This window comes from Petaurus breviceps, unplaced genomic scaffold, assembly GCF_028583685.1.
Source record: "Petaurus breviceps papuanus isolate PSGF00001 unplaced genomic scaffold, PetGlider_PUasm1.0 90865, whole genome shotgun sequence".
NCBI lineage: Eukaryota > Metazoa > Chordata > Mammalia > Diprotodontia > Petauridae > Petaurus > Petaurus breviceps.
Genome location: NW_027187367.1, coordinates 3,448,660 through 3,473,302, shown reverse-complemented (window position 1 = coordinate 3,473,302; position 24,643 = coordinate 3,448,660). Strand labels below are relative to the sequence as shown.

Below are 24,643 nucleotides of genomic sequence, written 5' to 3'. Positions count from 1 at the left end.
CTTTGGGGTATGATAGTGGTAGTGACTTTGGTGGTTATAGTTTCAAATCACTTATTAGACTGGCTAGACCAAGTCATGGATCTACTAACAGTGTATCAGTATGCTTTATTCCATTCATGTTTTCTTTGGTCCAGTGACACTGGCCTTCTTGCTCTTCCTCACACTCTACCTCTCAACTCTGAGCATTTTCACTGACTGTTCTCCATGCCTAAAACTCTCTCCCTCTTCATCTCCACTTCCTGAATTACTTGTAATTTCAACTAAAATCCTATGTTCTGTATATATCTTATTTGTACACAGTTGTTTGGATGATGCCTCCACCTTTAAATTGTGAATTCCTGGAGAGCAAGAACTTTTTTTTTTTTAAACCTCCAGCACTTACCACAGTTATTAGCACATAACAGACACTTAATAAATGCTTGCTAACTTGACTATTTTCCTGAAGCCCATCTAACAATGGTGATTTTTTTTTTTGGTCATCTTTGCCAGTCTGCAGGTGTTATGTAGAACCCCAGAGTTGCTTTAATTTGCATTTCTCTAATTATTAGTGATTTAGAGCACTTTTTCATATTGTTGTGATAGCTTGGATTACTTATTTTGAAAACTACCTATTCATATTATTTGACTAGTTATTGAGGAATGGCTCTTATTTTTTTATACATTTTAATTGGTTCCTTATATATTGCATATGAGATTCTATTTTTTTTTCTCAGAGAACTGCTGGATTTTTTTCTGGACATATTTTCCTTCTAATTTTAATTGCATATCAGACATTTATGAGAGAAATTTACTTGTAAAGGGTCTAGCCCAATTGACTATTTCCTTCTAATTATAACTTTTATCATTTTTTTCTTGCAAAAGCTTTTACATTTTGTGCAAATTTGCCCACTTCATTTTCATTCATTTCTATGCCTTAGTTAGTTAATAATTTTTCCCCTATCCATAGATGTAAAAGGTATCTCTTTCCCTTCTCTTCTAATTTATAATTACTTGAATTTAGATCATGTAGTCATTTAAAACTTATTGTTGTATATGGTATAAGTTGTTGGCCTAAATCTAATTTCTGCTAGACTGCTTTCCAGTTTTCCCAGAAATTTTTGTCAGATAAAAGAGTCCTTACTCCAATAGTTGGTATCCACGAGTTTATCAAACAGTATCCTACTATTTTTGCTTGTTTCTTATTTACCTAATCTACTCCATTGGTCAACTTTTCTATTTTTTTTAAACCAATACAAAAATATTTTGATTAACCTTCCCTAATATATAGCCTTTGGCTTTTTTTGTTTTTTAGTTTGAGATCTGGTACTGAGGCCTCCTTTATTTTTACTTTTTTTCTCATTATTTTCTTTTATTTTTTGTTTCTCCAGATGAATTTATTATTTTTTCCTAATGCTAAAAAGCAATCTCTTGCTAATTTGAATGGGTTAGAACTAAATCTGTAAATTTAGATGCTATCATTATTTTTATTGTTAATACAGCCCAACCATGAACAATCAATCTCTCTTCGTTTAATTAAGTCCTTTATTTCTATAAAGGGTTTTGTAGTATTCATATGTATCCTTAGTATGTTTTGGTAGGTGAACTTCTAGATATTTTATACATTTTGTAGTTTGTTTTTTTAAGCAATCGGGGTTAAGTAACTTGCTCAAGGTTACACGGCCAGTTATTTCTGGGTGTGGTGCTGAGTATCTGAGCCCGGATTTGATCCAGCTCATCCCGACACTGGAGCCGGTGCTCTTACTTGCTGAGCCACCTGGACGCCCCTAAGCAATTGGGGTTAAGTAACTTGCTCAAGGTTACATGGCCAGGTGTTGTGTAGTTATTTTTAATGAGATTTCTTTTTCCATCTTTTCCTATGGAGGCTTGTTAGTAATATACTGAAACCTTGATGATTTTTATGGGTCAATTTTGTTTTATATTTATGGGTCTATTTTATATTTATTACTTTAATGAAGTTATTGTTTTGATAACTTTTAGTTGATTCTCAAGGAGCTTCCAAATATCTGCAAATAACAATGATTTTATTTCTTGTTTAGCTGTGTCTATTTTCTCAATTTCTTTGGCAACAGACATTTTTATCTACTTAGGTCTTTCTGGCATGGTTTATCAGGTTAAAATTTTTGAGTGGTTGCAGCTTTCTTCTAGGACACTCTTTAACATTATGAAGCCTCATAAAAACAGCACAATATAATCCACAAAATCTGCAGGACCTCCCCATCCACAGGAAAACACTTTTCCATGTGGATGCTCTACTGGATCTCCTCCATGACAGTAGTGAATACCTTTGGTGACATATAGCTCCCTGCTTTATGGCTCTCCTGATGTTTATTATCTGAAGGCTACCTGCCAAGATTCTCTCTGTTGCTATATCTTGTTTTTTGTTTAAAAGTTTTTTATTATAAACTTAAACATTAATAAATGGACATTGCAATATACAAAGAATATAAAAATGATTGTGTATGCAGCTCTAAACTTGCATAGTGTTAAAGTGTATATTAAATTTTAAATGATAATAAAATTTCCCAGCTTATCTATGTCCTTTTTTTAACTTCTCACTACTTTCTTCTTTGTATTTTAAGATATTTCACTGATTCTTTTTTCCTTTTCTGCATTACTATTACCATCCCTTATCTCCTCTTCCAACTCCAATCCCTCCTTCCTATAGGAGTCTTCCATCGTAATAAATAAGTATACTTAAGCAAAACAAATCATTAGCTAATTCTGAAAAATTGATGTCCTATTCTTTATCTCTATCCATCACATTTCTGCCAAGCTGGGAAACATGCATCATTATCAGTCTTATGGAAATAATAATTGGTAATTGCATTGATAAGAGTTCTTATGTCTTTTAAAATTATTTTCCTTTATATTGCTATTATCACTGTATAAACTGTCCTGGTCCTGCTCATTTCCCTCTTTATCAGTTTAGAAAAATCTTTCCAGGTTTTTCTGACTCTATCATATTTATCATTTCTCAAAGTGTGATATTGTTATATCCATCTGTCCTAATTTGTTCAGTCACCAGATGATGGATACCCACTTTATTTTCCAGTTATTACAATAAAAAGTACTGATATAAATGTATTCATATTGTCACACCTTTTGAAGTGTTTTTAATGTTTTTGATGTGTAGATGGGAGATATTTTTGGAAGAGAACCTTTTAAGGCAATGTTTTGCTCCTTGAACAAATACTTTCCCATAATCAACAATCAAAGTTAGTCAAAAGCTGAAGAAGTTGGATTGTGATGTACTCAGTTCTTATACTGGACTTGATGTTTTTTCAAGGATATTACAGTGGAGATTTTTAAATGGGATTTGGACTAAATAACATCGAGGTTTTCCTCAAATATAAGCTCCTATGACTTCCTTAATTAGATTACAATATCCTAGAAGGCAGAAACTTCTTTTAAAAATTATTTATTTTTAGTTTTCAACATTTTCACAAGATTTTTCACAATTTTCTCCCTGTCTTTACCCTACCCCCACCCCAAAATAGCAAGCCTACTGAATACTCCTTCCCCTAATCTGTTCTCTTTTATATCCTCCCCCATCACTCCCCTAACTTTCTAGTAGGACAAGATGGATTGCTATACCCAAGAGGCAGAAACTTCTTGTGGTTCTCTGTATTTCCACATCACATCACCTAGCATAATAACAGTTTATCAATAAATACTTGTGGATTAAAGCTAACCGATCAGGTGAAAAAAAAATCCTCACTTGGGAGACAGGCTCAAACCTATCTCTGACACTAACTGATAACTTGTTGGAAGAGATATAGGTGGTCATGGATTAGAGGTCCTGCACTCTCATGAAACTTCATTGTGGGAATGGAAGACTAACTTTGGAACAGAAGAAAGTGTTAGCTGCCCTTGAAACCAAATGATTAGTTTGCCTTGTGTACAAAAATTACTAAATTATTTCATTCTTCTATGACAATAATACGGGATTTCAAGAAGCAACTTGGTTGCAGTACTTGGAAGATAAAAAGAAGAAGGATTTTGGATGGAAACAAAATTGCAAGGGATTGGTCTTAATTCAGAGACCTACAAGATCAACTGGCTTCTAAATACAGCTGCAGACACATTTTCTGAAAGATTATAATTGCATCAATGGTCACTATTTCAAGAAAATAGTTATGTGTGTCATGAGCTTGATTATATAATTTTTGGTAACTGTGTTGGTTAAGAGGCTTTGCTACCTCAACTTTCCTGCCTATGATAAAAGATAACTTTTGATTATCTTTTACAACTGCCTGAAAATTCCAGGATTTGGTGAAGCGCTGTAATTCCTTTATGTCCCAACCAAGCATCTGAGCCAGATTGGTGAGGGAAAGATCATCCACTCCAAACAACCTTCGATAATGATTCAGACAGTTCCTGAGCTCGTCTAAAACCCCAGAAGCACCAGAGACCTGTAGGGCCACCATCAAAGATTCCACTCCAATTACCTCCTGTAAGGCAGTTTTCTTCCTCTCAATGGCATCTACACAGGTATTAGACAGGAAATCCATCAAAATATGAGCCATGGCCCTCCTCTGATCGCCAAATACCCTCAGGGCCATAGAAAAAGCTTCAAAGTCAGATACGCCATTCATGACAGAGATCAGGAACACTTGAGGATTACTTATACTTATCCTTTCCAGGTTCCAAACAGATAGCATTGTATTTCCAAAATTATACCATAGGTCTGGGGATGCTGAGACGGGCTGTATATTCATTGAAATGAAGTAGACCTTCTTCCCCATATTGTGGAGCTCTATTGCTAGGCTGGTATGAACAGATTCAATGTAGATAGAGACAACAATGATGACAACATTAAAATGGTCACAATCTATCTCCTTCAGGTAAGTTGTTACCGATTCCCTGTATGTCTCAATATCTGGTAGCATTTGCAACTCTGCTACAAAGGGGATTGTGAAGGCAGTCTTGAAGCCAAAAAGACTTTGCATATTGGTCTTAAAAGTCAACCTATGCAGAGTACTGAGCAATGGATTACTCAGGGAAGCATTTCCAACCACAGCTACTCTCAAGGGGGTAGTCTTTATTTTCATTCTCAATTTGGAAGATAAATCTTTTAATTTTCCCAGGACCACCATCTCTAGTATTTCAGATCTGTCTGTTTCAGAAAAGATTCCTTGACCATCTTTTGACTTCGATTGGGTTATTATTTCAGTGGCAAGTTGGTATAACATCTGCTCCACTGTTTGGCATATCTAGGAGAAAGGAGACACAATCGATGAGTTAGGCACATGAGGGAAAGAAAAGGGACAGAAGAGGTGGATTTACTGAGAAGGAAAAGTCAAATCTTCCACAATTTCTAAAAAACTCATTATTCTTATATTTACACTTAGCATTCAATTCTGTCTTGGAAAAGAAGTGGGCATAGAAAATCCAAAAGTAACTTGTTTGGCTTGGTAATGGTCAAATAAACACATGCTCAGATGCTTCCTCCCTTTAATCCAAGTGTTCTTAATGTTTCTAGGGTTATCCCTATTTTAGACAGAGAAGAATGAGAGGTGACTTTTGAAATTCTACCTTGGAAAAAATAGAAAACTAAGAGTTGACCATATTTTTTTGTGTTTTTTTGGGGGGGAGGGATTGGGAGGGAGGAGTGCCAAATAATTTCTCAATAATGTTGCACTTTCCATTCAGATGAAGGAGAGAACCAAAATGTAATGGTAAGAGAATGGGGTAATAGTAACTAGTAGAATCCTCATTAATCATTTGCACTTGAGGGCTAGGTTCATAATCAATGATTCTCCCTTTCAGAGATGGACATATGGGCTCATTAGAACACTGATAAATACATAACAAAATTGCAAAAATGTATGCCAAACCTCTTCCTTAGTTGTCTTGTTCTGAAGGTGAAGTTGTAGCCGTGGAGCTAGGGGAAAGAAAAAAAAGGACAAAAAGAAGAGACTTAACTTGTGGGTTTCTATCACTTGCCCATCACAACGACAGGTTAAAAAAGGACTTTTTCTGGACATAGCCGAGGACTCTCTGAGAAAAGAGGAGGCAATCTGATCTGTTGCAAGTCATTTTCCTCTCTTGGGGGCTCAGCAGCTATAGAAAATTGACCATGAATTCAAGCTCACTTACAATCCCACCCTACTGAGCTAGTTTCCCAATTACTCTTTTTTTTAATTTTCTTTTTTTTTTTAAAGGGGAGAAGGCAAGGCAATTGGGGTTAAATGACTTGCTCAAGATCACACAGCTAGCTAAGTGTCAAGTGTCTGAGGCCAAATTTGAACTCAGGTCCTCCTGACTTCAGGGCCAGTGCTCTATTAACTAAGCTACCTAGATGCCCCCTCAAGAACTCTTTTAGGCTTTGGGGCTAGGCTTCCTCATCTGTCAAAGGCAGATGCTGAACTGTATGAACACTAATGTCCCCATGATGCTATGGGCCCTTCTCCTTACCTTTGAAACTTCTCATGGATTCCTCCAAGGCATCTGTCTTTTCAGTGAATGCACACACTCTTTCTTCTAGGTCTTGAGATTTGGTGAAAGGAGTCAAGACCTGTTCTTTCTCCCACCTGAGGAGAAACAGGTCAATAGAAAACATCAGAAGAGACTTCAGGAAAAATAGGAATGAAAGGTTCTGGCCAAATCCAGTTCTCCTCACTTCCAACTCAAAAACAGTTAGAAATACACAAAATCGATTAAAACAACAACAATCAAAAGATGAGAAAAAAAATCCTATAGAATAATAACCACATAATTAAAAAAAAATAAACTATACTACTGGTCCACATTCCACCTGCTTCCTATCACCACCTCAGATCAAACCATTATCTCTATCATCAAATGAAAAAAGGAAAATATACACCAAATTGAAAAGAATAAAAGGAAATTGTTGTTCAATTGTGTCTGACTCTTTGAGACCCCATTTGTGGTTTTCTTAGCAAAGATACTGGAGTGGTTTGCCATTTCCTTCTCCAGCTCATTTTGCAAATGAGGAACTAAGGAAAAGAGGTTTAAGTGACTTGCCCAGGGGCATACAGCTAGTAAGTGTCTGAGGTCAAATTTGAACTCAGGAAGATAAGTCTTCCTGACTCCAGGCCCAGCACTCTATCCACTGAGCCACCTAAGGATATGCCAATAAACCTGACAAAATAAACAAAACAGATGAATATTTACAAAAATATAAAATATCTATATTAAAAAAAAAACAAGAAACAGAGAATTAAAATAATGCAATCTCAGAAAAAGAAATTGAACAAGTCACAAATGGGCTTCCAAAGTGGGAAAAACAACAAAAACCCTGGGACCAGATAGACTTACAAGTGAAGTCTACCAAACAATTAAAGAATAATTAATTTCAATATTACATCAACAGTTTGCAAAAATAAGAAAATATAGAATCCTACCAAATGTAATACAAATATTGTCTTGATACCTAACTCAGGGAGGGATAAAACAGAGGAAGAAAACTCTAAGCAAATATCTCTTATGCATATCAACAAAAAATTTGAATAAAACATTAGCAAAGAGGCTACAGCAACATACTAAAAAAGATTATATACTATGTTTAGTTTATACCAGGAATGCATGGTTGGTTCATATTAGAAAAAGTGTAAGCAATATAGACCATATTCATAACAAAAACAATTAAAATTATATCAACATATACAGAAAAGGCTTGACAAAATATAGCACCCATTTCTGTTTAAAAAACTCAAAACAGGAATAAATGGACCTTTAGAAAATATAATAGCATCTATCTAAAAACGAAAGCCCACATTATATGCAATAAGGATAAGTTAGAGATATGTCCATAAGATCAGGAATAAAGAAGGATGTCCATTATCATTAGTGTTCTTAGATATTGTGCTAGATATGTTAGGAATAGCAATAAGATAATAAAAGAAAATTAAAGGAATATGCAAAGGTAAAGAAGAAACAAATCCGTTGCTATTTAGAGATGATATGATATGCTTACAGAACCCTAGGAATCAATTAAAAATAAATTTAAACAGTAACTAGCAAAATGGTAGGATATAAAATAAACCCACTCAAATCATCAGTCTTTCTACATATTAACAACAAAACCCTATAGGAAAAGATGAAAGAGAAATTCTGTACAAAATAACTACGGAATGTATAAGATATTTAGTAGTCTACTTATCAATGCATAAATAGGAGCTACTTTAATACAACTACAAAATATTCTTACTAAAGAAATAAAGGTACATATGGATAAATGGAGATATTAATGGCTCATGGTTCATTAGGCCATTATAATAAAAATGATAATACCATCTAATTATTTATTTATTAACTACTTATTTAATCTAAGTTATTTAATTGTTCAGTTAATACCAAGGAAACTACCGAAGGATTACTTTATACGAATTAGGGTGGAAATATCAACATCTGGCAGAACAACAAGTTGAGACTCTCATGGGAAAGAATGAAAAACAAAGTAGAAAGGAAGATGGCCTAACACCAGGGCCTGACCTCAAATTATACTATAGAGCAGTAATCCTGCAAAACTATCTGGCATTGGTTAAAAAATAAAATACATCATCAGTGAAACATATTAGGTACAAATATAGAGAAATAAATGAAAATATTAGCATAGTGAGACCCCAACTACTGGGGTAAGGACTCATGAAATGACAAAAATGTTTGAGAGCTGGAAAGTAGTCTGACAGAAGCTAGGTTTTGAGCAACTTCTCACACCATATACTAATGTAAGTTCCAAGTAGATGACTTGGATTGTAAAAGGTCATATCACAAAAAAATTGGAGCAAGAAATGAAATGCCTTTTGTAACTATGAATAGGGTAAGGATTGTTGACTAAATAAGGAATAGAGAGGGCCAGAGAAATAAAATGGACTACTTTTATGACATTGAAAAATTTTTAAACAAATAAAATTAATGTAGTTATGGAAGAGAAAAAGGTTAACTGGGGGAAAAAATCTTTGCAATAAGTTTTTTTTTTTTTGACCAAGCTCTCATAGCCAAGAGATATAAGGAGCTGATTTAATTATATAAGAAAAACCATTCACCATTAAATGAATGACCAGTGGATATGAACCAGGCAGTTCTCAAAGGAAGAAATCTAAGCTATCAGCAACTATTTGAAAAGAATGTTCCAAATCATTACTAATTAGAGGGTATAAGTTGAAGCAGCTCTGAAGTTCTGTCTTACTCATTGAAATGGAAAATGAAAACTGATGGAGTTTTGAAAAAAAATATTTAGAACAATTCTTTTTGTTGGAAAAGAATTGGAAATTAAGGGGTGAATTATGGTATATGATTGTGACAGAAAACTATTGTGCTATAAGAAATGATATAAGGGTGATTTCAGTGAAGCTTAGGAAGATTTGTTTGAACTGATACAGAGTAAAATGAGTAGAACCGAGAGAATAATTTATATGATACAACAATGTAAAGAAAGAAAACTTTGAAATACTTGAGAACTCTATTAAAGGGAATGATCAACAAAAAAATTTCAGAAAACCAATGATGATACACATCCCCTGACATAATAGACTTAAGGTGCAGAATAAGATATACTTTTTGGACACTGCCAATGTGGGCATTTGTTTGGCTTGACTATGTATAATTGTTTCAGGAGTTTTTTTTTTCTTTTTTAATGGAGTTAGGAGGTGGGCTATGAATAGGGCTGCTATAAACCACAAAACAAAAAGAACAGTAATAAGATTATTGAAACAATTTTTCAAAATGCACAGAAGAAAACAGAAAGAAGGCCAGAAGCAAATAGAAACAATCAGGACAACTCTAAAAATTACATGTTGAAATTATCATATATATATATATATATATATTTTTTTTTTTTAAAGCAATCGGGGTTAAGTAACTTGCTCAAGGTTACATGGCCAGTCATTTCTGGGTGTGGTGCTAAGTATCTGAGCCCAGATTTGATCCCCAGGTCATCCCTACACTGGAGCCTGTGCTCTTACTTGCTGAGCCACCTGGCTGCCCCTAAGCAATTGGGGTTAAGTAACTTTCTCAAGGTTACACATCCAGGTGTTTCTGGGTGGGTGCTAAGTGTCTGAGCCCAGATTCGATCCACATGTCATCCCGACACTGGAGCCGGTGTTCTTACTCGCTGTGCTACCTGACTGCCCCCTATTATATATTTTTTTAAAAAGCTTATTATAAACTTAAAAGAAAAAAAACCCAAGATGTATGTAACAGAAATATGTGCAGTTTCATATATGATCTTTTTTTGTTCTATTTTGTATATGGAAATGCCTAAGTTTGAAATTTTTAAAATGCACAGAAGTGAACAGAAGGAATATTAATAAGAAACTGATAAGCAAGTCAACTTTAAAAATAACATGTTGAATTTATTACATACTTGGAAAGCAAGTTATGGTACAGATTGGCAGGTTCATGTACAATATTTTCCAAGAGGAGTTGATTTACAATTTTATACCATATTAATCAATCTATCAAGGGATTACTTTGTAAAACTAGACCAAATAATAACAGGACTTATTTGGAAAAATAGAAGATCTAGAATCTCAAGTATAATAACGAATAAATGTAGGAACAAAGAAAGAAGAACTGTATAAGAAAATATGAACTTCTATTGCATAGTTTTAAAAATACATAAATTATACGACATTTAACCAAGTACTAACAAAATTGCTATTTATCTCCTGCTTTTTTTTCTTTTGTGAATTTTAAAAATGTTAGATACTTTTGTTTTTTCATATTTCTCATTATTCACTAATCCACCATTAGAACTAAACTGACTCACCAAAACAAAAGCTACTCTCCTCCCACACCTCCAAAAAAACAAAACAAACTCAGAGGAATGCTATGGAAAGAAGGAATCCGTAGAAATCATCTTATTCCTCCCTGTCTTTATTCCTCCAGACTAGAAAACTGGGGAAAGTATAAAGTTGAATGGATGCACTGTGTTTCTAGGATGAACTAAAAGAAAAATGGAACAAGAGTATGAGATCTTACCTATTTATCAGTCAAAAATGAAACTTGGGCACATGCATGTGCATGTGTTTTTTCTTCCTATCTGATAGTCTCTTGGTATTGTCATTCATTCCCACAGCTCCAACTACCATCTCTATTCAGATGATTCTAAAATATTGATCTCTGGTTCTGACTCAGACTCTAGATGGGCACTTCCAACTGCCTTAAGGATGTATCTCTAACTGGATGTGAAAGAAGCATCTCGACCTCAGTATGTCACTTGACCCAGAAGAACTACATCCTTAGGTACTGAAAACCCTGGCAAATATGAATGCTGAAACAGTGATATTTGAAAAATCTTAAAGAACAGGAGAAATACTATAGGATTGGAGAGTACAAATGCCCCAGTTTTCAAAATAGGGAAGAGAAAGCAACTTGCAAGTCACAGGCAAATTAATCTGATTTCAATTCCTGGTCAAATTATAGAATGTATGATTCAAGTAATGCTTGGTGAACATCTAGAAAAGGAAAAGGTGTTAACAAGGAACCAGCATGGTTTCACCAGGCACAAATCATAATAAACTAATTTTATTTTATTTTTCAATAGGCTACTAAACTGGTAGATAGAAGTAATCTATAGATATGGTTTAAAGATACTTTTAATAAAGTATTTGATAAAATTTCTTATGCTATGCTTGTAAGAAAGATGGAAAAAATGTGGACTAGATGGTAGTGGAATTAGATAGATCTGGGGAGGGGAGGGAATGGGGTTCAACAATGTTACATAGCAGCCAAAAAAGCTAATGCAATCTTGAAATTTAATGAAGATAAAAGAGAAACAGCTCCCAGGAATAAGGAAATGTTAATCCCACTGTACTTTTTCCTGATCAGTCTACATATCTGGAGTATCACATTCAGTTCTGGGCACCACATTTTACAAAGAACACTGATAAACTGGACAGCATCTAGAAGAGGGCAAGGTTAAAGGCTTCAAGTTCATGCTAAATGCAGATCAGTTGCAGAAACTGGTAGGAAGGAGAACCCTAGAGAAGAGAAGACTCAGGGAACATGTGAAGTGAAATGGGTTGCCTTAGCATATAGTGGGTCTCCTGTCATTGGGCATTTTCAAGCAAAGACTAGATTACTACCGTGTTTCCCTGATAATAAGACCTATCCCGAAAATAAGCCCTCCCCTTACTGTATAAGATTCCTCTAAAATAAGCCCTCCCCCGAAAATAAGCCCATATTGAGATTGCTACTGTAGTGAAGGTGATCCCCTGTGCTACACGCTACATTACGGTACCCTCTATATGCACCGTTTCCCCCCCCCCCCCCATGAAACGCACGCCGCGCTCTGAGCTGCATCCAATCAGAGCTGCAGCAGTGAGCGCGTCATCCTGTTCTTCCCCAGTGATTTGCTTGCTGGCGCCATTGAGAGCAGTGCCTCGGAGGAGAGCTGAGGCAGGACAACATAAAAACCCGGTATGTAAGCGGGAGTGAGGGGGCATGATGGAGGAAAAAAGAAGAACTCAGGGGGCATGATGGAGTGAAAAGAAGGACTGATGGTCATAATTTTATTATTCTGTCTGTTTTGACCCCCAGACATGAGTACAAAAAGGAAGAGCTATACTGTTGAGTATAAGAAAGCAATTGTAGAGGAGTCACATGTCATTGCTGTCAATGTTCATTAAAATAAGCCCTCCCCTGAAAATAAGCCCTCTGGTGTTTTTCTGTCCAAAAAAAATAAGACAGTGTCTTATTATAGGGGAAACATGGTATGTGGCACTTTGCATAGGTCTCAGATATCCTTATATAATGTTGTGTATCAAAATTATTTTTGTGGGGCGTTAGGTGGCTCAGTGAGTAGAGCACTGGCCCTGGAGTCAGGAGAATCTGAGTTCAAATCTGGCGTCTTAACATCTTAATCTGACACTTAACACAAAACCAGCGGTGTGATCTTGGGCAACCCCAATTGTCCTACCTTCCTCCTCCAAAAAGAAAAAAAAATATTTTTGCATCTTCACTCCTTATTAAATTGTAAACCTATTGGGACTGGGAATTTCTATTTCCTAGAAAAACTACTCCAGTGTTCTATGCCTGTTAGACCTTGAATAAATGTTTGGGAAATTTTTTTTAATATAAGTATAAATCCTTGTATTGAAAGTATTCTATCAGGCTAATGGGGAAAAAAAGAACTGACTTACTTATTGGATATCCACAAATGAATGAGACATAGAGAATACATACAAAGGCAAAAACCCATCTAAGAACACTTACCTTTCTTCCAGTTGTTTTCTGATCTATGGAAGAGAGGGGGAAAAAAAGTCAGTTTTTCTATAGCCATTCCCCACTGAATATGAAACAAATCCCTAGAGAGTACCAAAACTAGTTTTTGTTTTTTCCTCAGCTGTTCCAGATGCTCACACCACACCTACAAATCCCAGCTCTTCTCAATATCATTAATTCCCTTTATGTTCCAATATCTCATGCTTCTGACAGTTGGAAATTCATTCCATTGTATGTTGTCATTCCTTCACTTCAATCCATGTCTTCTTTCATGTTGGTTTCTATTCTCTAACGCATTTATTATACTCACCATCTGGGGAATAGATGGTATGTTCCCTTGTTTCTCACCTTAAGGATTTCACTTGGGGTTTGAGAAGCTTTCTCCTCCATTTTATTTATTAATTTTTCAAGATGAGATATTTTTTGAGAGACTTGGGTGGCATGTTGCTCTTTCTTACAGGTGATGTCCTTTTCCAGCTCCTCCACGTGGAACAAGAGGAGTTGTTTCTGTACATCAAGAAACTCCTGGAACTGTTGACACTCAGACACAATTCTCAGTTTTTTGTCTTGGATCTGATTCTATAGAAATGAAGCAGAAAATGTTCTTCAGTTTAGAGCAGGAGTTCTTAATCTGGGGTCCATGGGTGCCCAAAAGGTCAATAGACAGATGTGAATTTGGATGGGAAAAAAAGTCCCTACATCTTTATTTTCACCAATTCCTTATTGAATTTTCTTCAGTTATGAATGTAAGCAACAAAGTATTATACATTTCACCACATTGCCAAAGGGGTACATGGCACAAGAAAAGGTTAAAAATTCCTAATGTAGGGGTAGAGCCAAGATGGTGGAGTAGAAGCACAAACTTGGTGTGAGCTCTTGCTCCAATCACTTCCAAAATGTGTAAAAAAATGACTCAAACCAAACTTTAGAGCTACAGAACCCACAAAATGACAGAAACAAATCTCCCGCTGAAGGAAGCCCAGCAGGTGGACAGGATGGGTCTGTCTCACTGAGCTGGTAGCCAAGCACAGTCCCACGTGAGCCCACAGTTTTGCCCTCAGGGTGGCCCCGGCCAGCAGTGGCTAGAGCAGACTTCAGGAAAGTGAATCACCAGCAGCTGTGGTGGTTTTCAGACTTATCAATATATAAATGCCGAAGAGCAAGTAAAAGGTCAGTGTAGAACTCTGTTGGAAGTGGGGGGTGGGGTGGGGAGGGAATGGAAGAGTGCAGTCAAGTCCCTGCCCCCAGGGTGGAGTGAGAAGCAGCTGAGGTGCGGCAGTTATGCCACCGTGTGGCTACCTCAGGAGCTCCTAGCCTGCAGATTGCAGGGGAACCAAGCAACCATTCAGAGGGTAATTGCTCTTGCTTTAACTTGCTTGGATCTGGATCCCGGTCTTGGGTGGTGGTCCTGGGGTGTGTGGCCAGTGAGCCAGAGCTTGTGGGGGCTATAGAGAAGGTGCCCTCCTTATAGCTCCAGCAACTGCAAAAACCCCAGTGATTTGGAACAAAGCTCTCTCCATTCTGGAAGCAAAGTTTTACTGTGGTAAAGAGCTCAAAAGTCAAGTAATTGTCTGGCAATATGAGCAATTAGAGAAAGTACAAACAGACCATAGAAACCTTTTTTGGGGACAAAAAGGATCAAGGCATGGTGCAGGAGGAAGACAGTGAAGTCAGAACTCCTGCATCAAAAGCCTCCAAGAAAAATAAGAATTGGTCACAGGCCATGGAGGAGCTCAAGAAGGATTCTGAATATCAAGTAAGAGAAGTGGAGGAAAAATTGGGAAGAAAAATGATGCAAGAAAATCATAAAAAGCTAGACAACAGCCTGCTAAAGGAAACCCAAAAATACACTGAAGAAAATAACACCTTAAAAAATAGACTAACTCAAATGGCAAAAGAGGCCCAAAAAGCCAGTGAGTAGAAAAATGCCTTAAAAAGCTGAATTTGCCAGATGGAAAAGGAATTTCAAAAACTCACTGAAGAGAATAACTCCTTCAAAATTAGATTGGAGCAAATGGAAGCTAATGACTTTATGAAAAATCAAGATACTATAAAACAGATTCAATCAAATGAAAAAATAGAAAGCAATGTGAAATATCTCATTTGAAAAACCACTGATCTGGAAAACAGATCCAGGAGAGATAATTTTAAAATTATTGGACTACCTGAAAGCCACGATAAAAAAAAAGAGCCTAGATATCATCTTTCAAGAAATTATCAAGCAAAATTGCCCTGAAATTCTAGAACTGGAGGGCAAAATAGGAATTGAAAGAATTCACCGATCGCCTCTTGAAAAAGATCCCCAAAAGAAAACTCCTAGGAATATTATAGTCAAATTCTAGAGTTCCTAGGTCAAGGAGAAAATACAGGAAGAAACAATTTGAGTATTGTAGAAACACAATCAGTATAACACAAGACCTAGCAGCTTCTACCTTAAGGGATCAAAGGGCTTAGAATATGATATTCGGGAGGTAAAAGGAGCTAGGATTAAAACCAAGAATCACCTATCCAGCAAAACTGAGTATAATGCTACAGCGAAAAATATGGTCATTTAATGAAATGGATGATTTTTAAGCATTCTTGATGAAAAAACCAGAGCTGAACAGAAAATCTGAATTTCAAATACAAGAAACAAGATAAGCATGAGAAGGTAAACAGGGAAAAGAAATCATAAGGAACTTATTAAAGTTGAACTATTTACATTCCTACATGGAAAAACGATAATTGTAGCTCATAAGACTTTTCTCAGTATGAAGGGAATATATATAGGAGGATGTATGTCTATATAAATATATATGTGAGTGTGGGCATATGTATGTTCATGTATACCTAAACAGAGGGCACAGGATGAGTTGAATATGAAGGGATATCTAAAAAATAAAATTTAAGAGGTGAGAGAGGAATTTATTGGAAGAAGGAGAAAGGAAGAGATAGATTAGGGTAAATTATCTCATATAGGGGCGGCCAGGTAGCACAGTGAGTAAGAGCACCGGCTCCAGTGTTGGGATGACCTGGGGATCAAATCCCGGGCTCAGACACTTAGCACCCACCCAGAAACACCTGGCCGTGTAACCTAAGTAACCTGAGCAAGTAACTTAACCCCAATTGCTTAGGGGCGGCCAGGTGGCTCAGCGAGTAAGAGCACTGGCCCCAGTGTCGGGATGACCTGGGGATCGAATCCAGGCTCAGATACTTAGCACCACACCCAGAAATAACTGGCCGTGTAACCTTGAGCAAGTTACTTAACCCCATTGCTTAAAAAAAAATTATCTCATATAAAAGAGGCAAGAGAAAGCTGTTACAATGGAGGGGAAGAGCAGGAAGGTAAAAGGAGGATGGGACAACCTTACTGTCAATGAATTTGGCTTAAGAAGGGAATAACATATGCACTCAATTGGGTATCTTATCCTATAGGAAAATAGGGGGATAGGGGATAAGATGGGGGATTATAGAAGGGAGGGCAGATTGGGGGAGAGGGCTGTTAGAAGCAAACATTTTTGAAAAGGAATAGGGTCAAAGGATAAAATAGAATAAGTGGGGGTCGGGATAGGATGGAGGGGAATATAGTCTTTCAAAATATAATTACTATGGAAATGATTTGGATATCTACACATGTACAACTTATATTGAATTGCTTATATTCCTATTGGGGTGGGTGAAGAGGGAAGAAGGGAAAAAAACCCACAAAGTTCTAAAAACAAATGTTTAAAAAAATGGTTTTTTACATGCAACTGGGAAATAAGATATACAGGTACTGGGGTATAGAAATTCATCTTGCCCTACTAGAAAGTTGGGGGGGTGATGAGGGAGGATATAAGAGAGAACAGATTGGGGGAATGGGTATTCAGTAGGCTTGCTCTTTTGGGGTGGGAGGCAGAGGAAAGATGGGGAGAATAAATTGTAATTCAAAATCTTGTGGAAATGAATGTTGAAAACTAAAAATAAATAAATAAATTTATAAATTAAAAAAAAAAAAACCAACCACCATAAATCTCCTAGAGTCTCACTACCAATGACCAAAACCGGAAAAAAAAAAAGATAGTACGATTGTTAGAATTTCACTCCTCCCTTTTCTTGACTGGATTCCCAGTTTCAGAATTTGAGAATCTATGGCATAGTCACATAGATCTATGGCATATAACTAACATGGTGCCTCCAACCCATATAATCTCAGGTGTTCACCTTACTTGCCCATCATGTGAAACTGATGGAAAATAATGGCTATATTGGCCTTGAGTACAGTATGAATGGGAGTGGTGCAATAAGTAGGAGGAAAATATCAGTGAGAAGATGAGAAGCCATAAAAACATTCTCATATCTATCTCTCTTGACTTTTCATTATTCTCTAGTTCTGTCATCTCACCCAAGCCCTCCATTGCCTTGGACCTATCCTTGATGGAATAGATTTTTCTTATCAATAATAACTAAATGTGCATAGCATTTTTCAAAGAATTTTGATATCTATTACCTCATTTAAATTCACAACAATCCCATAAGACAGGTGAGGGTGTCAAACAGGATCTCATCACCATTTAACAAAGATGAAAATTAAGAAGATAGATTGATTTGCATAAAGACATACTTTCTTCACCCCTCCATCATTCTCTTAGGAACGTGGGAAGGAATACTTGTTCCATACCTTGGAGGGTCATGTTCTTCCTTCCAGGCCTCTAAGCAAATAATCCAGAGACACTGGGCCCCTGAAATAGAGCACTACTTTTTTTTGGGGGGGTGGGAGTAGGGGGAGGTGGAGGAAGAGGAAGGAATTATCTCCTACCAACAGTGCCTGGAACGTATCGTTTTCCTTCAAATGCATAATTTTTTCTTTGGATTCCTTCAGACTTTTCAGCTGTCTCTGAATTTCATCCTGTAGAAAGGAGAATTACTTTCCTACTGACAAAATACAATTTCAACATCTCTTCATGAAAGAGTCATAGTATGTATATAAAACTAGAAAGTACTTTTGATAGCATATAAATCATGTATGGGGGCTAGTTATGGTGATGTCCAAAAATGAAAAATAAAGAAAATAGCATCAAGGAAGCATTTGAAGAAATGTACAGACAAAAAAAAAAAGAAATGTACAGACAAGAAGTGAAAGAAGTTCAGAGGGAGACAGACAAGTAGGATGACTTAGGAACTAACCTGTTGAATTTATCATATGCAACTTAAAAAAATAAACTGAAAGTAAGACAGATTCACCATTTCTTATGTAAACATTTTCTGTTCCTTATATATAGAAATGTTCATGCAATTATTGGTGTTAAGTCCAGAATAAAGAATAAAATTTTTTTTTAAATTGAGGGGACTGGACTAGATTATTGATGAAAGAACTTTAAAGTGATGACATTTTATGAGTCTCAGTAAAAACTGATCAGTATGCTTCCAATACTTTCCATGGAGAAAGGGGCTGAAACTCAATATCAGGATCTAGGAAAAGATCATTATGGTTAAATACAGGAAGAGGATAAGTGAAAACGTTAGCAGTAAGATTAGGACAGCCTTAAACTTGACATAAGATTCAGAGTTAGTGATACAAAATGGGGCCCGATCATAGCTAGTATTTAGCTTTTAGTACGTTCTTCCTGATGTTCTTTCACCCCTCCTGGAATGTTCCTTACCTGTCCCTGCTCTCAGTACAATGCTCTATTTCCTTTGGGACCATGTTCAACTCATTCCATGAAGTCTTTCCTGACAAGGTCCTTCCTAACTTAGCCTTTTTACTGTGGCTACTCTTTCTTTTCATTATTTTTTTTTCTTTTTGCAGGGGGAAAGCCAGGGCAATTGGGGTTAAGTGACTTGCCCAAGGTCACATGGCTAGTAAGTGTTAAGTGCCTGAGTCCACGTTTGAAGTCAGGTCCTCCTGACTCCAGGGCTGGTATTCACTGCACCACCTAGCTGCCCCATGGCTACTCTTTCTAAGAGTATGGTTTTCTAAGAAAATGGTTTTCCTTCAAAATACCACAGAGCTTTCAGATCCTATCACTCCCATAGGGAATGAAACCACCTTTAGCCAAGAATTCTATTTTTCTAGGTACAAAAGGAAAATATTGGAGGCTATTCCTAAAAACATAGGGATGAAGAAAACCTATATCTGATTTAGGGCTTAATTATTTATTGTGAATGTTGGGAAATTTCTGCTTTTCTTTAAAATTGCTCCAGTTCTAATTTTAGTTCATTTCTACTTTTTGCCAACACAGCTGGCTGTTCATTGAATAAATCTTCACAATGGAGTTCTCCAGGGGTTTGTTCTCCATGAGTTTTAAGCAAACTCTACCCATACCTCTTTTGTTCACCTCCTCAGACTCCTACTCCTCTCCCTTTCAATAATAAACTCACCAAATACTACTGTTACACACCTCTGTCCTTTCTGGAGACCAACTCAACAGTAATAGTAATAGAATCATAGATTTAGACCTAGAAGGAACTCTACAGGGTCCAATGCCCTCATTTACAGGAATATGAAGGTCATATAGGTTAAAGAACTTATGCAAGGTCACATTAGAAGTGAAAGAGCCAGGATATTAGACCAGGTACTCTAACTTCAAATCCAGAATTCTTTTTACAGCACCATGCTGGTGGGGATATGTATCTGTGTAGGTAGGGTAGCAGCATTTTGAGACAGCAGGGGACTTTGAGAGTGACAAACCTGGTGGGTGCAGGAGAACCAAACCACAGGTCTGTAGGTTAACACAATACTTGGCACACACTAAATGCTTAACAAATATCTGCTGACTAATTGCTGATTGCAGGTACCGTGACCACTGCATTCACCAGTTTCCTCCTAGACCAATCTATCAAGGGGGAGAAAAGACCAAGGCAAATTTCTTACTTTGTAGGGCTGGGCTGCATCCTCTACCGGTAGGACAACATGAGTACTGTGCTCTCGGAGCTCCCTGCACACAAAGCACAAGAACTGCTCATCTGTTTCACAGTAAAAAAAGGTCTTTTCCCCATGCTGCTTACACAGTTGATAATCTGCTGGTTGTTTAGAATCTTCTGACTGCTTATCAGAGAGTTCTAGGTTGAGGAGGCTGGGGACTAATTGTGCCAGCACCCAATTGGGACTGATGTTTTTCTTTTGAAAAGGCTCCTTGCAAATTGGACAGGACACAGAGTCCTGGGCACGGGCTTTATAAAAGTCACATAGATTAGTGATACAGACTCGGCAGAAACTGTGGCCACAGGGAATGCTGACTGGATCATTCAAGTGCTCCACACAAATACTGCAGGTCACTTCTTCCAGGAGGTTCTCTGGTAGGGGTCTGGCAGCCATGACCACTTTATTTCATCTATATTCGCTTCCTAGACAGAGTAATGAGGTAAATAGGGTAAAAGAGAGAAATTCTGAAAGTGAGTAGGGATTGAAATTTTGATTGGGGAAAGTTTGGATGAAAATTGACTGAGCATGGAATCAAATTTCTAGGTATTCAGACTAGGATCATACATTAGATTTAGGGCTTGGAAGGACCTTACAAGGCCATCTATTCCAACTGTTCCAGGGTTACACAGGTAGTAGGAAATAGCAGAACTGGGACTGGAACTCAAGTTTCTCTGACTTTCGATTGCACCAAACTAATAGTGCCTACTCTTTTCAAAAGGGATTTTGAGAAGATGTTTGGAAAGGAGTTAGAATGGTGGATAGGTCTAGATAAATAGGGTTGAAGACTTAGGTGTGAGGGCAGGATTCTAATCAAAATGGAGGAAGAGGAGTGGTGTTGGATGGGAGGAAGGGTGAAGACAATGCAGACAGGTCATATATTGTGCACAGAAAAGAAATTAAGGAGGGTTGATATGATAGAACGATTAGTTAATATAAAAAAAATATCCTTTTTAGTGGTTCACAGGGGAAAATCTGACTGTATTTTGAATTCTGGAATGAGGTCTAACTGGATTCTTACCTTAGACTTACCAACTCTTTCAGGTTGTCTTAAATTCTTCCAAAATCTTGCCAGACGTTCCTGATTCCTAAGAAGGGCAACAGACCACACAAGGTTGGAGGCTGAGGAGAGCTTTCAAGCTCCCACTGGAGTAAGGGTTCATAACTTTTTTTGTGTCATGGACCCATTTGGCAGTCTTGGTGAAGCACAAGAACTCCTCAGAATAATGTTGGATTGAAGGAAATGAAATGCTAAATTTCAGTTAGAGGTTAGTGAAGATAAAAATACATTTTTTTCTTCTACCAAAATTCATAGAGTCCCTGAAATCTACTGACAGATGTATGTGTGTGTGGGGGGGGAGGGAGTTGGGGGGTATAGATTCCAGGTTAAGAACCTCTACACAAGAGAATCCAGGCAATGTATTTAATCACTTTGAGTATTACTAGTTCTACTGTTGCAGTTTAAACCCAGGGACACCAAAAACTGTTGAGGTGGGGGCTCTGCCCACCCAAAACTGTTGAGGTTTCATGATGTGTTGTGGGAAACCATCTCAAAGAATTCAGTCAGACCACCTCTACTCCAAGTATAGGCATTTATTGAGATTGACTCCTCTTATGAAGCAGGCTAAATTCCAAAAACCAGCAACTTCAGAGAAAGCAAGATGAATTTTTATAGAGTAAAGATACAATTACAAAACAGAAATTTACATAGAATAGAGGAATATCATTAATATTAAAAATGCAGGAGGACTTTGTTAAGGGATTAGCTAATGGAGGAGGGGTCCTATCTATGGTTTGGTGGTTAAAACATTCTGGTCATTCTGCCCTCCAACTGGCTAGCTATTGTGGTCCTATCTTGGGCTAGATAGATGATATGATTGTGATTGAATACAATAACACACCTGTTTCTGTCAGAATAGGTCTGGGGGCAGTGACCAGGAATAGGCAGTAGCTGGGTTCCCATCATATGGACACACCTGCTGTTTCTGTGGGAACTAAGAGTTCAGGGACACACCTGTTGTTCCATTGGGCAGTGAGGCATATATGAAGAAGTTAGGACATTGGTGGGGAGAGGGGAGAGCTAGGTAGGTGCTATTCACTAGTGCCAGGCTTATAATGAAGTTTGAATATTGGGGCTGGGGGCAGTTTTATTAGGATTCTATCAATACAATTTAAAAAATTACTAGTTATACAACTTTAAAAATCAGTAGTAGACAAAACTTACATGTCAGCAAAGTCTAGGACTTTGCAAATGAGTCTAAAATTCCACATCCCTGTTCTAGGACACAGTGATAATAAGCTCCAGTGCAGGATGCCCCCATCCTGTGTGAGATGCTAACCAAAAACCAAACCAAAACAACCTCACCACCATCAACTCCCCCTCATCCCCTCAAAAAACAAAACAAAACAAAACCCAAAGCAAATCAGGCTGATATAAGGCCTCAGAATAGGCATTTCCTTGAGTCCTTTCCTAAGGCCAAACAAGTCCATGTGACACCTATTACATAAGTCTGGTAACCATTTTTTTCTTCAAAGTAACAGCATTTTCACTGGCTGTCCCTCAAGCCTGAAACTCTTTCGCTTCCCTCTCTGCCTCTTGGCTTCCCTTGTTTTTTTCAGGTCTCAAATAAAGTCACACATTCTGCAAGAATCCTTTCTCAGTCTTTGACTGACACTACTGAGACTACCCTCAATTTATGAGGTCTTTATTATGTTTGTCCTTAGTTTTGCGCGTTGTCTCCCCCATTTGACTGTGGGCTCCTTGAGGGTGAGGACTGTTTTTTTGCCTTTCTTTTGTGTTCCTTGCTTTTAGCACCGAGCTGGTACTTAAATGCCAACTGACAGCAAGACCTCGACTACGTTAATGAGATTTAGAATGAACAGTTTTTAGAGCTGGAGGTCCAATCCAACCCTCATTTTACAGATAAGGAAACTGAGTATATGAAGAACGAATGAAAAAGCATTTATCAAACACTGACTTAGCACAAATCTAAAAAAAAAAAGCCAATCCCTGACCTCGAAGAGCTTATATCCTAATGGGCTAGGTAACACATAAGGAAGCAGTGGCCTTAGAAGGGGTTTTGGTCTGAGGAGTCCCAGAGAAAGACAGCGTTTTGCTGGTAACTAAATAGCACGTCTAGAGTCCAAACCCAGGTTCCCTGAGACCCAAACCGGTGTTTTTAACGGAAAGCCCCCACCCCATCCACACTAACCGCCGCCTCTGGGCTCGGCTTGAGAATGTCTCACCTTGCCGGACTCAGGTGGAGAAGACAGGGACAGGCGGAAGGAGGTGCAAGCCTACGCAGTCCGCTGGTGGCTGGAGAAGGGGCAGGAGGTAGTGGGCTCGGGAAGGAAAAACTGCCCAACCCAAGGGAAACTTCTGAAAACTTTACGACTTTCACTTTTCCTTTTCTGCTGCGGCCTCAGATACTTGGTCTGACTGGAGGAAATTGATGACGCCCCTTCAATAATCGGCCAATCCACAGAGCCTATTGGTGTCCCTTCTAATCAACTAATCGAGATCTACCCCCCCAACCCACCCCCACTCCCATCCCCACCCCCACCCACCATCGACAATTCTTTTAGACTTCAGAGATTATTAGTTTGATAGTGAGGACGGGTAGCAGAATAAGATTAAATGAATATATTTGCGAAGTATCTGGAAAGGTAGGTTGGAGCTGGATTATGGAGAGTTTTAAACACTAGGATGTATTTGTATTTTCTTCTAAACGCAAAAGGGAGCCACTGAAGAGCTTTGAGTAGCGGAGTGACCTGTTCAGAACTATGCCAGTCGGTCAGTAGTGTCAGTAAACATTTATCGGGCCCCTACTATGTTCCAGGCACAGTGCTAAACTCTGGGGTAAGAAAAAAAGGTAAAAATTCCCGGTCTCAAGCAGTTCACAGTCTAATGGGGAATTATGTTCAATTATGTCCAAACAAGTTATAAACAGGATAAATTGGAAATAATCTACCAAGGGAAGGCATTAGCATTCAGGGGGATCAGGAAAGCGTTCTTTCAGAAGGTAAGATTTTAAATGGAACAGGAAGGAAGCCAGGAGTCAGAGAGGAAGAGGGAAAATCTCCAGGAATGGGAGAATAGCTAAGGGAAAATGTTCAGTGTAGGGAGCAATAGGATTTTGGCAACTAGTGGAGAATGAATTGGATGGGGAGGGCCTGGAAGCAGGGAGATCAATTAGATAACTGTTTTGATAGCCCAGGCCAGAGGTGATAAGGGCCTGAATTATTCCATTGGCTTTGGGAGAGGAGAAAAGGCGACAGGTATCAAACCTGGTATTGAAAGTAGAATTGACAAGACTTGGTAAATGATTAGGTATGAGGGAGAAGTTTAGGGTACCTTCAGGGGACTGATGGGAAGTCAAGAATGCCTCTAAATTTATGACCCTGAGTGTCTAGAAGGATGCTGGTGGTCTTAACAGAAACAAGGAAGTTTGGAAGAAGGGATAGTTTTGGGGTTGGGGCACATGATGAATTCTCTTTTGGACAGGTTGAATTTGAGAAGCTTTTGAACACAAAAGGAGGAATCCATACAACTCGTCGGCCTAGGTCCATTAC

The 24,643-nt window shown here is 37.7% G+C and overlaps 1 protein-coding gene across 2 annotated transcripts; it reads right to left on the bottom strand.

Moving 5' to 3' along the window:
- Window positions 1–3,402: 3,402 nt before the first annotated feature.
- Window positions 3,403–23,526, bottom strand: LOC138149931 (E3 ubiquitin-protein ligase TRIM31-like). Of its 2 annotated transcripts, none has more exons than XM_069073143.1 (9): window positions 23,318–23,526; window positions 21,093–21,159; window positions 20,024–20,496; window positions 17,969–18,058; window positions 13,540–13,770; window positions 13,183–13,205; window positions 6,418–6,533; window positions 5,838–5,884; window positions 3,403–5,213 (listed from the first exon to the last, which is right to left on the bottom strand). In XM_069073143.1, exons 3-9 carry the CDS (start codon window positions 20,465–20,467, stop codon window positions 4,053–4,055), a joined length of 2,112 nt encoding a protein of 703 aa, XP_068929244.1. In that variant the 5' UTR covers window positions 20,468–20,496; window positions 21,093–21,159; window positions 23,318–23,526; the 3' UTR covers window positions 3,403–4,052. The 2 variants fall into 2 exon arrangements, with proteins under 2 accessions (XP_068929244.1, XP_068929245.1); XM_069073144.1 differs by having other exon boundaries at window positions 21,104–21,159.
- Window positions 23,527–24,643: the final 1,117 nt, after the last annotated feature.